Source organism: Daktulosphaira vitifoliae, unplaced genomic scaffold (genome assembly GCF_025091365.1).
Source record: "Daktulosphaira vitifoliae isolate Bord-2020 unplaced genomic scaffold, ASM2509136v1 Scaffold_5, whole genome shotgun sequence".
Classification (NCBI taxonomy): Eukaryota; Metazoa; Arthropoda; class Insecta; order Hemiptera; family Phylloxeridae; genus Daktulosphaira; species Daktulosphaira vitifoliae.
In genome coordinates this window covers 12,426,644-12,443,164 of record NW_026099576.1, presented here as the reverse complement: position 1 = coordinate 12,443,164, position 16,521 = coordinate 12,426,644, and the positions used below count along the sequence as shown (strand labels likewise).

The window sequence follows — 16,521 nt, the reverse complement described above, 5'->3', positions numbered from 1 at the left end:
GAAATGCACAAATTAATCTCAAAAAATTAAGAAAATCCATAGAATAAATGTATCGTTTCATAAGTAAAGTTATCAATCCATAAATAATCTAAAATATTTTGTGATTACTTGCGATTTTTCATATTAAAGCAATTTAAATTTTCTTTTTTTATGTATTTTACAAATTTTGAGCAATATTAATAATAATTAAAAATGCGTGAGTAACTATTTAAGTTCCTGTATAGTAACCTATCTAAGACCTAATAGCTAACAGTACAGCTAAACACTAGTGCTATAGCGGCAACTGATTATGCCACATAATTTCCCATTAAAAAAAGTATTTAAAGTCCCAAGTAAAAAGTCTATAATGTTTATATTTTACACAGTCTTAAACGTTTTTAAAAATTATTTTTTCGTGTTATAATAATATATAATAACTTATATACTTGACATGAATCTTGTCCTCCTTTTAAATTTCCAGCACAAATAACTTTTTCGTCAATTGGTAAATGAGANCACAAATAACTTTTTCGTCAATTGGTAAATGAGAATACAAGCGTTTACAAATTTTATTCTTCACAATCGGAACTGATACTTGCATTAAATTTGTGTTTTCTGGATCTGTGTGAAAAGCATTTTCATAACAATTTCAAGAGAGAATAATTTATTTAATAAATTTAATTCTAAACTTTCAAAAAACAACCTATAGATTTTTATTATTATGTAAATTAACAACAGTTTAAAATATAAACGAGTAGCAAAGTGAGACTTATGTTATTTTTATCATTACCCGTTACTCTGACTCTAGCTCCGTTCTTCCCACCCATATATAAAATGATTTCTTTTAGTAAAATATATTTATTGATTTATTGAAAAGTAATAACTTTCTAGAATCATTCCTCATAACTTAATGTGGTGTCAATTTTTGGACCAGTACTTTGGAATTTTTTCTAATTTTTATACAAAGGTGACACGAAGAGTACGATCGGGAAATATCTAGTGATAAAAATAGCAAGACCAAATCCTCACCTCAGTCAATATTTTAAATTTAGTAAAAATTGTACCCATATTACCATTAAATATTTAAGTTGGTACATTTATAAAGGATATTAAAGATGAACCTAAAAATAATTAATCACTTAGAATAGGATAAATAAATAGGTTAGAAATAAATACTACTAATAAAAGCCCCAAAACTTTCAAAACTACTACTATTATAGAAGAAATTTAATGGACAATTATAAAACAATTGCATAAGAAAATTTTTCACCTTTTTTGCTAAACAAAAAAAAATGATATCTTCATCATGTAATTATTTTTGTCTTGGTGGGATATGACACCTATATTCTCTTGTAATTATGCTAGTGTTCTTTCTATTCCATGGTACAACTTTATAGTATATAAATTTTTACCTTCTGCAGTTGTACCCCAACCAGCAACAGTCAACATGGTGTCATCGGAAAAATTAACACTCCCAGGTAAACATATTGGCTGAATGAACTCTAAAAAAAATCAAAGAAATTATTATCCAAGTTAATTAACTCATTACAACTTAATTAATTTTGATTAAAAAAAAATTCAAATATTATTGAATCATATAAGACAAATACTATAACTTTTATATAATCGGACATTTATGTAAAGAAGGCTTTTAACTCTTATAAAATTCCAATAACTCCTTTTAAAACCTAAAAAGTTCTATATATAATAATGCATATACATATATATTACATTTATAAAAAGTTGAGTTAAAATTATTACAAAATTTATTTTATTTCATTTTTTTTTTGCTATAAAAAATATAAAATAATGATATATTCTATATCATAAGTATTCTTAGTTTACAGGAACGAGAATTTTCAAAGTATATAAGTATTGTTATAGTTTTGCCCTGAAGCAATACCTCACGGTAGTTCCAGGGCAGCCAACATTATGTCGACCGTGTGAAACAAAAAAAATAAAGTATTGTTATAGTCAATTAGCCAATATTTTATATATACAAAGTATTGAATTCGTAGCTTTTGAGACATAATTTCTAATTTACGTGCAAAAAAAAAACACTTAAAAATTTGCTACTTTTAAAATATTAGAATACAATTAAATATAATGTATAATTAATAGCAATTTCTTTTTAAAGAAATATTGTTTTATGAATTATTTTATATTAATTAAGGAATTATATACATACATGATATTAATATTAAATAGAAAAAAGTATACTTAATTTTTAAATATTTTAATTTTATAATCTTACCATTAAAGTGCACTGGTAGTTCTAGTTCTAAAAGTGCAATGTCATGAGTAGTATTTTTAGGATCATATAACTCGTGAACCGTTATGTTCTTTATTCCAATGTCTATCGTAGATGACATGCCATCAGATATATTAGGGTCAAGATTTATATTACCAAATCTTGCTGTGTTTCTAAATCATATGTATCATATTATAAGATTATTCAGTCTTAAATTCATTGCATCACTATTACTATAATCACATAAAAATGGATATCAATAAAGGGCTCATAATACCATATTCCCTAAATACAAATTAAATCCTTCATCTTATCTAGTTAGCCAAAAAAATTTTAAAAAAATGCCATTTTTAGTTCATACTTAATCACCTAAACATACAATTGTAATTGATGTTTTCGTGAAAAACAATGAGCTGCTGACAAGACATGTCTATCTGATATCAATGTTCCTGCACATGGCCATTTTTGGATGCGATTTTTTTTTTCGACTTCTTTGATTCCTAAAGCAACCATCCAGGGCCAATCACCTATAATTAATATGTTTTGTAAGGTAAGATGGGTTAAGTTGACGAATAAGAAAATATGATAAATTCATCATGTATTTCTCAAAATAAATCGCACAAAGCAATACATTAGCAATACACAAATACAAGCAAAGTTGGAGAAAGATGATAAAAATAGTAATTTTTAGGAAAATTCATATTTTTAACCTTAGAAGATGAAAGAGACAATAACAAAAATTATGATATTGGATAAAATATGGAAAAAGTTATTATGTAAGTTTTAGTTTTTCAATCGATTCACAGAAGACAGAAAAAATCATAAAAGATTAACTTTGTCATCATACTCCAAATCATAACAATAAGTAAAGTCAAATATTAAATAACTATAAGAAAAATATATTTCGAGTACCTAATTGAGACGCATTTCCTCCGTAAATTCTAAGATGTGCATCAGGATTATTTATTCCACATAAGAGTGGAGGAGATTTTGTCGTCATTTTAGATGGTATTGTTGGTTTGACGTTTGAAGTTTCTTGTGCATTTGAATGACAACAATAATAGTGTTTACCATTTTCACANATGACAACAATAATAGTGTTTTCCATTTTCACAAGGTCTTGATTTTATAGTGACCATATTATATTCCTCGCATCCCTTAATAGTCCAACTATTAAGCTGACATCCTGTTTCCCAGCATAAACTTCCATTGTCATTCAAAGGGTCTTTAAAAGTTATAGCTAAAATAAACAGCAATTAACACATCATTTTTTTTAGCAAAAATTTAATTTATCATATCTTAATGTAGAACAATATTTATAATAATTTTGTCATACTGAGCCATACATGACTTGTAAAGACGTATTCAAAAATTTTTAAGGTTAACGAGTTTTTTCTAAGGAATTGAGAAAATTGGGTAAACTAGATTTCCCAATATTATATTGTACTTGCAAAAAATATATAGAATTAATTTATAAAATTTTAAGAATTTTGAATAAATGTTGTCGAAATTTTTAATAGAAAGCTATTTTAAACTAAAATAGTTTTAAGTTTTTCGTGACCGTAAAATCAGTAATAAGATTACTTTAATTCTAAAAAACTTACCATCATCTGTATAGCTACAACATGTAAACATTAAACCATTATAGCACGGTTGACGACCTACTTCTCTCATATTATATTCTTGACATCCTCTAACAGACCAAGTATCTAGTTGGCAACCTGTAGTCCAACACTCCGAGGATAAACTTGTTATGAAAAATGCATTTTGCAGTATAAAGAAAAAAACTACATTGATGAACATTTTTAAAAATTAATCAACAGTATTTCAATGGCAAACATAACAACGTGTTTATTATATGATTTGATAGAATGAACATTAGTATTGAATACGGAAACATTAATTCCCCACCTTTTTTTAGGTAAATCATATGATAATGTTGTATAAAAGTTTATCTAAACTTAACTAAGAAATAGATACATATTTATGTATGTATTACACATTACATATTTGTAATGTTAAATTTTAATTAATAAGAAACAAAATAATGTAATAATACAGTTCAAGGTCATTATTTTTTACTTTTTAATATTATTCTATTAAACAAAAATCTATCTAAAATTGTTTTTAATATTTTTTTTATTAAATAATTAGTGTAAACCTACATGATGTTTTAACTAGACTTTTCTTTTTAAATGCCGAACGACAAACCTCATTGATGTGAATATTAAGTAGTTTAAATGTCTTGTATGTTTTTAACAAATTTTATGACTATAGCTACAAAAAGAGGCAAATGTGCAGACGTTATTTTTTACAAAATAGGTCCATAAAGAGAAAGTATTAAAGATATAGCTACAAAAAAAAACAACCCATGGTCATTCTCATATAAAAATTTTTTTACAGTGTACAATCAAAAGAGAAAACTTAGTCGTCATAGTCCGATTTATCTAACAAATTTATTCTTTAAATTCTCTATGCTCATAATTTTTTAGTTATTTATTTTAACACAAGTTTATGTTATTTATTAAATTTCATTTTTCCAAAATTTAATAAAACTTTTTTTATCAGTTCAAAATATTTGTTACAGTATTTATCAATTATAACAAAAACTTTTTTTGTTTTGTATTGAGTTTTATAGTGAAGAAATTTTAACATTCTGTATTAGTTATGATGCGAATCTAAGAAGGTACTAGTTTTATTATGATGTGTTTTTTTTTTTTTTTGTGTCACCACTTTTTCTCAGCTCACACCGAACCGATTTCTTTTGACGATACGTCAAAGGACACAAATCGTATTTAGTCGAAGACATTACCCTCAAAAATTGGAAAATTTTCGCTCGTTTCCCGTAAATGGGGGAAACCTCCAAAAAAAATTACAAATTTAAAAAACGCTTATTTTCGAAATTTTTTCAATTTTTTTTACTAAAAACTGCCGTAACTTTTTCAAAAATGAACATATCAATATAATTTTTTTTTATAGATGCTTGATGTCTTTACCTATCATTTGGTATTTTTTTTTTGTAAATTTGACCCTTTACCTGCTCACAGGGGGGGATTTAAAATGACAACTTTTTCACAAAAGATTTACTTTTACACTTAACTTTTGAAAGTGTCCCGGAAATCTGACACTTTTATATATATCTTAAATTAAAGCTAATGTAATGTATTTTATTATGGAAAAATAAATTCCGGACTTTATTTTGTCTTCATGGTAAAAATGGCTACTGTATGCTATTTTTGTGTTAAAATTCTCGATTTTATAATTTACATTTTTAACTTTAAAATGTTATAACTTTTTGAAAAGTTTTTTATTCGATATACTTTATCTTAATTAAGATATAAATAAGGACATAGCAGATCATATATAACTTTTGGAATAAGCCACCAATTTGTTTTAATTAAACAACATCTAAAGATTTGATCGAAGCGATTTTTATGATAGTGATTTTAATCACTGTCAGATATTATTATACTTAATCTAACTATGCTACGTCACCACTATGCCGCGATCCCCCTGTGTTGGGTTTTTTATTATTATTTTTTTATTAATGATTTGTATTTGACGTCTTCCGAAATTATTAACATAATACTTATGTTCATAAATGAAACTAAACCATATGAATATTAAGCTAAAAAAATTTTAGATTGTATTTTTGAATATTTTTAATGATTTTTTTTAGTCACAATTAGATAAATTAAGGTTTAATCTTTTAGCATGGGAGTTATATTAAAGTACTACCCAACAAAAAAATAACAACAATTTTGTTGGCGAATTTTTTGTCTATATTTCGCGTTGTTGACGGGTGTTATTAAATAGGCACGTAATGTCACGAATTCTATTTCTGTGGCGGTCGCCATTCGTTTCTTATTGGAGTCCTATAAGAAACGTCCTATGATAGGACGCTATATCTTGTTTTACCTAAACATCTTTAAAAAAATATATTATCTATTATTTAATATAATTTTCAATGAACTGTGATCATTCTAAGTTATAAAAATAACTAGTTAAAATATTTATTTTTGCGTATTTTGACTTCTTTTTTAACGTTATTATAATAAATATTCCTATTAGTTATGGGCATTTTCGACTATTTGAAACTGTTGAACTATATTCGATAGTTATTTAAAACTATCAAATAACTATTTGAATTGTTCTTTTGCAATAGAATAGTTTATTTTTAGCATAAACTATCAAAGATTTATAGAACTATAGAATAGTTTGAATAAAATTGGAATATATTGGACATTGAATATTTTTTCTATTCCAATAGCTTACGAATGACTATCGAATAGTTCGAAGAGTAGACAGCTATCAGATATTTCGATAGTTACTTTTCGATAATTCCCATAACTAATTCCTATTAAATTTTCAAGGACGTCTACAAACATTTTTTATTGGAGGACAAAATATTTTTTTAAATATTAGATTTCACTGACCACTCAATGCTAAACTTAATTCTGCCATCTATAGTATAATTTAATAAAAATATTTTTTTTTATCTTATAATTTAAAAAAAATTTATTTTGCAAAATGTTACAATACATAACGATTTTAACATCGAATCGAAAAAATATTCGCTTTTAGGCTTTCGCTACGCATCGAAAGAGAGTGTGCAGTCGATCCAAACAGTGGTCGAACATCGTCGTGGCTGCCTTACAAATATCGTGGAGATATTCATTAAAGCAATTGTGACAGGACATCAATTGGATGAGACGATAAGTCATCTCACTGTCTGTCCGGTTAACACACTTTTCCAGTAAGTTGGATCTGACGAGGAACCTGTTCCATTTGCCTCTCAATTCTCCAGAGAGGTGAGCCCGCCATCAGAACATGGTCATATGTCAAAGTGCTAGCCGTTTTCGGTATTGAGACCAGCCACGCTACAGGTAAAGGTAATATCTAGTAGCTCGTTCCTCCAACAGTAAATCGGCGGGCGGTAGTGACTATATATAGTGAATATATACCCGTTGCCATTACGAATACCATTCGGTAAGCCGAAACGATCCAAATGCTGCACCTCTCTGCGACATGAGTAAGATTTCTCTGATGAGCAAATATTTGAGAATAACTACCTACACCGTACAAGAAGACCAAGTGTACGACGCTGACTAAGAGTTTGTCCCGCATATTTTTTCGACCCTCCTCCCATATTGGGCATGAAACCTCCAGGTTTCTAATTTCAACCTCTATTTCAAATTGTTCCTACAATTAAAGTTAATACTTAAAGATGAAAAATAAAAATCTATTCAAAATCTTGATTTTTAGGAGTTATTGGGTATTAAAACCAAAAATCAAACTACTATCTGTAATAAAAATGATCGATATTAATAGTTTTTTAAATAGCAAATATATAATGTCAATTAAAACTAAATCAAATTTTAAAATTAAACAAAAAAAACATTACGATTATTTATATTTTATGAAAAATTAGTCTCTAAAATATTATGAAATTGTTTGAAATATATTGGTTTGGAAACTGTTTTTTAAAATTTTTCAATACGTATCGAAGTATTTTATAACAATGATTTTAATCACTGTCAGATATCAATCAATATTCATATAAAAAAAATGTCTCTATTCCACATGCTGGATTCTAACATACTTAACTTATTATTATTATTTTTTTTAATTTAGCTCATTTATATTTCTTACTTCATAATTGTTTAAAATTAATAATTTTGTAATGTTATATCTGTAGATCTGGTCAAATTTTGTGCTCATTTTTAAGAAAATGAGATTCAAATTATTAGGTCAGAACCATGGGCGGAGTTGAAAAAAAAATGGGAGCTAATTATAATTTTCTCTTATTTAAAAAAATATTTTTGTATTATAATGATAAATAATTCTCTAAAATTTTAAAGATACGTTTTTAAACTCTACCTATGACGAGCTATTGGATCGTATCGTAGTTTTGCCTTTATTGCTTATGTTAGCTCGACGGAACGGACAATAAAAATCTACTTTAACCTGAATAATTATTTTCTACATGAAATAATATAACTTTTTCAGTTATTTTCATAAATATTCTTTATAATTATTATTTTAAAAGTATCATTACTTTAATGTTAGAATGCATCTTCTTGAATATCTTAAAATTATAGCTTTTGATAAATGTTTAGATTTTAATTTAAATCAAAACAAATTATTTATTTTAAATAGTTCTTCATAATAAGGATGTCAATAATAGATAACTGTTTATATGTACATTACATTATTCTAATCTTGGTGGCCATACTACCGTTTCAATCCAAGAAATATATTTGGATACTCTAGTATACACTCCGGGTGAATTTTTATCTCCACAATATTTTCCAAATGATGTAATTCCGACTTGAATATACATATTTGTAAGCTTTGGATGTTTTATTTGGAGAGGACCACCGGAATCCCCCTAAATTAAATAATGATTTATAATAATCAATAATAAAAAAACTGTACATATAAAAATAATTAAAACTCTTTTGAACAACACAGTGTTACTTATAAAAAAAAATATACTTACAAAACAAGTATCTCTTCCATCTTCGTTGGCACCAGCACATATCTGACTATCGCCCATAATACCCTTTTGGAGTTTATTTTGAGCTCCATAAGTTTGGTTACNAGTTTATTTTGAACTCCATAAGTTTGGTTACATTCATTTATGGATTTGACTAACAGTGTAACTTTTAACAAATCAGTACTTGATGGACCATCTAATAAAATCAAATAAAACACATGTGTTTATAGACGCACTCTTTATTTTCTTCTTTTTCCTCGCCTTATTCCCAACTATTTGGGGTCGATCACCCTTATCTTGAACTTCCACTTGAAACGATTTCCCACATCATCTACGCTCACATTAGCCGTCCTCATTTCACATAATAACATCCCTCCTTAAAACTTTCCATTTCTCTTTTTACGTCCTCGCTGATTGTCACTGATTCCTCATTTCACCTACCTCGTGTTTTCCNATTTATAATAATCAATAATAAAAAAACTGTACATATAAAAATAATTAAAACTCTTTTGAACAACACAGTGTTACTTATAAGAAAAATATACTTACAAAACAAGTATCTCTTCCATCTTCGTTGGCACCAGCACATATCTGACTATCGCCCATAATACCCTTTTGGAGTTTATTTTGAACTCCATAAGTTTGGTTACATTCATTTATGGATTTGACTAACAGTGTAACTTTTAACAAATCAGTACTTGATGGACCATCTAATAAAATCAAATAAAACAAATGTGTTTATAGACGCACTCTTTATTTTCTTCTTTTTCCTCGCCTTATTCCCAACTATTTGGGGTCGATCACTCTTATCTTAAACTTCCACATGAAATGAATTCCCACATCATCTACGCTCTCATTAGCCGTCCTCATGTCACATAATAACATCCCTCCATCTCTTTTTTGATGTTCCTCTACCTCTTTTTCCTTCAACATTCATTTCTATAACTTTTTTTTACAGTTTTCGATTCCTGTCTCCTCATAACGTAACCAAACCATCCAAGTCTATTTTCTCTCATCTTATCCACGATTGACCTATATTGACCTATTAAACTACACAAATACTCCCTATTATATGTTCATTTCTTATCTTATCTTCTTTGATCACTCTACTAATCCATCTAAGCATTATCATCTCTGCTCCAATCATTCTCTACTCTACTTTCTTGTCAATCACCCAATACTCTGAACCATACATCATAGCTGGTCTCACTACAGTTTTATAGAACTTAATTTTCAGTCTCATTGGAATTCTTTTATGGTATACAAACCAGACACTCTCTCCACTTCACATACACACACATAATCCTATGTCTTACATCTTTGTCAAAACCACTATTTTTTTTCACAACTGATCCTAAATGCTTAAAACTTTCCACCTCTCTTATCACGTCCTCGCTAATTGTCACTGATCTCCTCATTTCACCTACCTCGTGTTTTCGTTTGTCAAACTCGTACTTTATATACTCTATACTCTCTTTTACTATATACACACATTTAATCTAAATCTTATGGTTTCTAAAATTATTTTAATTTCCGATCAAAAATTTTTATTTTTTGTCACCTTAAAAAAAAAAAAATTTCAAAAAAATGGGAAAGATTAATTTGTGATTTAGAAGTTTTAAGCATCCCTGATATGATTTTATGGGTATTTATACTGTTTTATTAACAATTAGTATAATACAATTAACAATTAGTTATACCTGTCTCCGTTTGACCCCATCCTGAAGCTATTACTTCATAAAAATTAAGAGATGGATCAGAATTAAGACAAATAGGCCGTATATACTCTGACAATTTGACATCTTTGTTTAAACGGAATAACGCTATATCATTATAGCGAGACACGGTTTGCTTATAATTAGGATGAATTACTCGTTGAATAATTTCAAAGTCACTTGGTTTTGCATCGTCAGTATCGGTTTCAATATCAAGATCTCCAAGACGGACATATTTCGCAAAATATCTTAAAATTAAAAATATAATAAATAATAAAATATAATAATAAATTATTACAAATATATATAAAGGGATTATTTAACTATGACCTAAAAAATATAAAATGTAACATTACTTTTTCATTTCAATAGTTAATATGATCCTATTTTTTTATAATTGCAAAAAAAAAATTATTTGTACTTATACCTACTCATCATCTTTAAAATTTTATCAACTCTAGTTTTTTTAATAGAAACAAATACTTGGTTATCTACTAACTAGGTCCCGCGCAATATCTTCAAAATTATTAGAAAAAATTGATATTTTTTCTTTCAGAAATCAGCAGTATCCCTAAGTACTTAAATTAACACAAAAAATATAGTCATACCCTCTTTCCCTCCCTTTAAAATTTTATTATCTTTACTTTTAAATGTAAATATTTTATTTAAGTTGCTTAAAAATAAAAAAATAATGTAATTAATTAAATGACTGGTCGATAACAACACTTTAATCAGTATTTTGTAAGTTATTAGAATTTTAATATTAAGTCGAGAGGAGTAAAGTAGTTAAAAAACAGAAAAAATAACATTATATTTTTAAAGATATTGCGAAAGTCAAAGTTAAACAATTAGGTGCTTTGTATTTTTCATGTTATAGTTACTTGTCTGATTTTTCACAATGGGCTGCTGTCAAAATCCACTTATTACTTATTAATGTACCACCACATTTCCATTCTACATTTTCCAATATGTTTCCATAACCAATTAAAGCCTTAAAATAAAAAAAATCGTATTCACTCTAAATTTCTTAAAATGTTTAGCTCTTACCATATGAGATAACTCTTTAGGTTTTGCAGGTGTACCACCAATTATGTCCGTTGCATCTGGTGAGGCCATTCTTGTGTAAGGCTTAATTTCATCGAATTTTTCTCTGTCGCCATAAATTAAATCAAAATATTGTTGACACACTACACAAAGGTTTTATAATGAGTATTTTTATATTGCTGATTACCAGTTATCACATTCCTACTTTCTGAGGCAGAGTAAGGTTTTGGATTTTTTACGTCTGAGTTTACAGTTAATGGTGCTTTTGGTTGATTTATATCTATTCTATTATCTACTTTAGATGGAGGGCAACATACTATAGGATTCATTTTATCAAATGAACATGATTGAAGGTGTAAACCATAGTTTTTTATTAAAAAACTTCCTAAAGGACAATCTTGAAGACGACGACATATATGATCCGACCCACTTCTGCTCTGACCTCTATGACATATATCACCTAAGTGTAAATTAAACTTAAGTAAAAATACAAAGAAACTNCTATGACATATATCACCTAAGTGTAAATTAAACTTAAGTAAAAATACAAAGAAACTATTTTAAAAAATAGTAAAATACAGAATTTAAATCATCCAGTTAAAAATGTTTTAATTTTATATTTTAGTATATATATATTTTAGTATATTTTAGTATATATTTTTATATTTTAATAATTTTATATTATTTTAGTGAATAGCATTCACTAAATTAATTTTTTAAACAAAAAAATCTTATCTTTTATATTATAAATCATATATTTTTTAATTACAAAATTTAAGTAGTAAGAAACATAGAGTGAGTCACCTATTTTTATGCAGGGGAGAGGAGGAAAAGTTGATGACCTTAAGGTTTAATAAAACTGGTACAATAATTTTATACTAATGGGGAGTGTTTGAATTCCCTGTACCCTTAAAATATATCTACCTCTTTGAAAATCACGCAAAAATGTGTTTTTAAATTAGCTTGATTTTGAGTAAAAATTAAATTTTATAAGAAGTACGCTTAAATATATTGGTTGAATTTTCATACATTTAGTAAATATTTTAAAGACAAATAAAGTTAATTAAAAATTCTATTTAATGTCACGAAGATAAAATAAAATTCAAAAAATTCATACAAATTTATTTTAAAAATAAGATGTACATAAAATTTTTCCAGTATTTATATAATGTAGAGTTTTAAAGCATAAACATATATTAACTACCAAGAAAACTAAAATGGACTAGCAAAGATATTCTCTCTTAACAGGGTAAAATAATTTCTTTTTAGTTACCTGCGAGATTCCCTAAACATGCTATTCATGTCTTAACATTTTTTATTTTTTAGTTGTATAGATTGTTTATTGTATAGACTATAAACTTTCATTTGATAATAAAAAATAACATGTAACGGATATTTTCTGTAATTTTTTTATAGTGAGTTGTATGCAATGTTAAAATAAAATACAGAATTTTAACTAATGATAATTTTATATAAATATAAAGAGTTGGTACTAAAGGTACTAGGTGTGTCCCGCACGTCACCCACGCTTTAAGGGTGTCACNCGCACGACACCCACGCTTTAAGGGGGTCTTGCAAACTAAGTTGATAAGCAAAAAAGTATTTTTGTTTATTTAAAATAAATAAATAAAAGTGTAAAAATAAACTTATATAATTGACAACGTACCTTCAAATAAATATAAGGCCATCGAATTGTGGATTATTCCAAAAAAACATAGAATACTCCATACCAGGGTAACCTTAGTATAAAACTTAGACATCGATGAAAAAATTTGTATGATTTGTAATATGTAAGTTAATATACCTGGATCGCGTTTTTCAGTTTACTATAAACTACTACTGCACCTACCGCAACAACTAATAATGCGTATATTGATGTACTAGAATATAATAAACGGTTTTACAGCATTCAAGGACAAATATCCAGTTTTACATATGTTTTTATTTTCATTTAACTACAAAATAATTTATTTTTCTTTTGCAAGATTTTTAAATTAATTAGAACTTAGAAAATTAATAACGCTTCAAAATATTTAATTAACCATTAAAAATCAATTTATGAATGGTGAACAAAGGCAATGATAAAAAATTCGAAGTGATTTTCACAACATTGATCATTTAAGAAAAAATAGATATTTTTAGAACTCATTCTTTATCACAAAATGTCTTTAGTTAATATAATGAATATTCTTAAATAATTCCATTGATAAGAGTAAAAAACTTCTTGAATTTTAAAGTTAATAGAATCAACTTTAAAATAATTTTACAATAAAATCTTACTATGTTATTACCTTCGGTGTTAGTGAAGACGACAGTATCTTTAAAATAATGATATCTGTATTTTATTTATATTTTAAGGTATATTTTAAGGCCATAATACTTCTAGTTCCATTCTTTTCTATCAGTTTATTAAGTAATAATTTGAATCATGTGTTATAAGGTCATAATACTTAATATTAAAATCACTCACACCAAAAATGTATTATTATGCTATATGGATGTAATAGGATAAACATAGTAGTCGTCGCCTTTATGTGGTATAACATAAAATCAGTGATGTATTTTCAATTTTATTTTAAGAAAGCTTATATAAAAAACATTATCTTCTCTTCGAAAGGTAACAATTTAAGGTTCTGAACTTAACCCAGACCCCCCCACCGTAAATATGTCATAGCATTAAATTCATTCGGTTAATATCGCCTCGTTTAGTTATTATGTTTCTTGAGGTATAATATTTTGTTATTTAAAAAAAAAACTACAGATTTTTTGTTCGTCAAGGACTGTTAATTGCATTAACATTATAAATTATTAATATAAATTAAATTTAAGTTTAAACATCACATGTATTTAGGCTTTATTTCGGAAGAAGGGGTTAAAGATACAAAAAATGTTAATATTCACTTTTATTTTTAATATTATTTTATATATTAAAATTGATCATTTGTGGCTTATATTATCGATTTAAAACTAAAAAAATTACTAAAAATTCACGGATACGGATTTCGAGAATAATATTAACATTAACAACGCTAAACACATACTAACACCTCTAATGGAAAAAACTACTTAAATATAGCAAATTTTCCATATAAGGGAAATCTGCATTCATCATTTTTAGCATAACCTTTTTATGAATAGGTTCAAAACAAATTTAAAACACAACCAATGATGTGTTGAATTCTTATTATTTTTTATATTTAATAATTTTTCAAATATATATTTTAGTCATTTTTTACACTTTAAGCATGACGGAGACGACATGACTAAATTATCATATTTTATTATTTTAAGTACCAATTTCTATTTTTAATGGTGTAACTATAAGTCAAGTACAAGAATTTTTCTAATCTACTGAATTTCCTTTTTATATCTTTGGTCAACATAGAAACTAATATTTCGATATTTTATATATATAAATATTATATATTTTTATTTTTTATTGTATTTTTTTAAATAAATATGAGTAAGATAAAATAATTAAATAAATATTAGATGAATTTTGTTATGTTATAATATATTATAAGTAATTTTTTAGCTTCAATGCATAGTTATAAAAGTTTTAATTTAACCATGTGTTTAATTTTTTTTTTTGACTGTTACTACTTTTTTCATATCTCACCAGACTGATTTTTTTCAATGATATATCATAAGATCACAATTTTATCTAATTGAAGACAATATCCTTAAAAATTTTAAAAAAAATCCCTTATTTCCTGTAAATGGGGCAAATCTTCCAAAACCTGCAACATTAATTTACAATGTTTATTAATAAGTAAACATAAAATATAGAAATTATAGATGTATAAATATCATTTTGACTTTTGGTATAATATTAATATAGTTTTTTACACTTGATATTAGAGTTGACACAATGCGTTTAATTATTAAGAATAGAATAAAAAGATGACCAATATAACATAGATTTCTTCTCGGAACGATTGATTTTTAAAGTGACATTAATTGATTTAAAACTGAATCATGTGTATTATAATATAATTAAACAGTATTCGTTTGTTAAATATTTATTAAAGTGTAACACTCTCCTCTAATAAATGACTTCACAGAAAAATAATACTCAATATTATATTATCCAAAATTTATTTAACATATTCATATACAATTAATTTTTTTTTTTTGTGTGTGTGGTGAACAGTTGTCAATGAACAGCGGTCACCTGGAAAATAGTGGTTTCCGGTTAGCACTTTCCGCCATCAGTAATCAGTATTGCCGTTGGCGACGATAGTGTTTCGCCGTAAATATTCTCTTCTAAAGTTTTGTTGTGATTTTTTAGTGCTAAAAGTTGATCATGGAAAATTCTTTACTTAGATATAAATTATGTAATTGTTACTAGTTATTTAGTTATTTGAGAATTTAGTTTAAAAATTTGATTTAGAGGAAAATAATACTTAATAGTACGTTATCTAAAAAAAAATTTAATATTTGATATCCTCAAAATAATCAACTTTAAGATATTTATTGGTCCACCGTTTTATTCATTGGCTTTATAAAATTATCAATTCTAAGAGATTAACTACAACCAAAACCAACTTATAGTTAAAATCGGTTTATAAACTGTGTAGCGAATACAATTTAAAAAAAAATCAATTTAAATCAGTTGTTAATGATTTTTTATGAATATCAAAGATGTAATCTTCTTTCATGATCTAATAATTACAATAGTTTAAAAATAAATATTGTTAAGAATATGTACAAAACAAATATTTTTTAGTGAACTTATTTATTCATACTCTCTATAAATAATGACACCAATAAATGTATATTTATAATTATAAATAAAATAATTTTATGATCGCGTAGCATGTAAATTAAAGATAAAAGTGTTGTTTAAACGGTTGTAATTTATCTAATTAAAGATATTTGAATTTAAATGAAAAAAATAAAATCCCGCCAAGAATAAAAAGAATAATCATCTGATTTATTATCATTCTGATAAAATATGTTATCACCCAGATGTCTCCGTAACCACTACCACGAAACCCATGTAGGTTGTAGCAACTGAAATCCTAGAACTA

General features: G+C 26.2%; 2 protein-coding genes across 11 annotated transcripts in view; both read right to left on the bottom strand.

Annotated features, from left to right (window-relative positions):
- The window catches only part of LOC126908131 (venom protease-like), a 13,034-nt gene extending 8,781 nt beyond the window's left edge, over window positions 1-4,253 (bottom strand). Inside the window, exons 1-8 of one of the 7 annotated variants that reach the window (XM_050690032.1) lie at window positions 3,835-4,253; window positions 3,346-3,470; window positions 3,143-3,311; window positions 2,610-2,757; window positions 2,234-2,403; window positions 1,392-1,481; window positions 530-600; window positions 426-494 (exon numbers count right to left, since the gene is read on the bottom strand). In XM_050690032.1, coding sequence (XP_050545989.1) covers window positions 426-494; window positions 530-600; window positions 1,392-1,481; window positions 2,234-2,403; window positions 2,610-2,757; window positions 3,143-3,311; window positions 3,346-3,470; window positions 3,835-4,033 — 1,041 coding nt within the window. In that variant the 5' untranslated portion in view covers window positions 4,034-4,253. The remainder of the gene's footprint in view (window positions 1-425; window positions 495-529; window positions 601-1,391; window positions 1,482-2,233; window positions 2,404-2,609; window positions 2,758-3,142; window positions 3,312-3,345; window positions 3,471-3,834) is intronic. The other 6 variants (XM_050690025.1, XM_050690026.1, XM_050690028.1 and 3 more) reach the window with 6 other exon arrangements.
- LOC126908133 (serine protease snake-like) overlaps window positions 1-13,359 on the bottom strand; it is a 13,991-nt gene extending 632 nt beyond the window's left edge. Inside the window, exons 1-7 of one of the 4 annotated variants that reach the window (XR_007704717.1) lie at window positions 13,155-13,358; window positions 11,694-11,948; window positions 11,492-11,631; window positions 11,326-11,435; window positions 10,430-10,692; window positions 9,279-9,439; window positions 7,248-8,621 (exon numbers count right to left, since the gene is read on the bottom strand). Coding sequence is in view for 1 of the 4 variants with exons in the window: in XM_050690033.1 (XP_050545990.1) it covers window positions 8,442-8,621; window positions 9,279-9,439; window positions 10,430-10,692; window positions 11,326-11,435; window positions 11,492-11,631; window positions 11,694-11,948; window positions 13,155-13,248 (1,203 nt within the window). In the remaining 3 variants the exon portion in view is untranslated. Of the gene's footprint in view, window positions 1-7,247; window positions 8,622-9,278; window positions 9,440-10,429; window positions 10,693-11,325; window positions 11,436-11,491; window positions 11,632-11,693; window positions 11,949-13,154 lie in introns of those variants that run through there. The other 3 variants (XR_007704715.1, XR_007704716.1, XM_050690033.1) reach the window with 3 other exon arrangements.
- Between the last annotated feature and the right edge of the window lie 3,162 nt (window positions 13,360-16,521).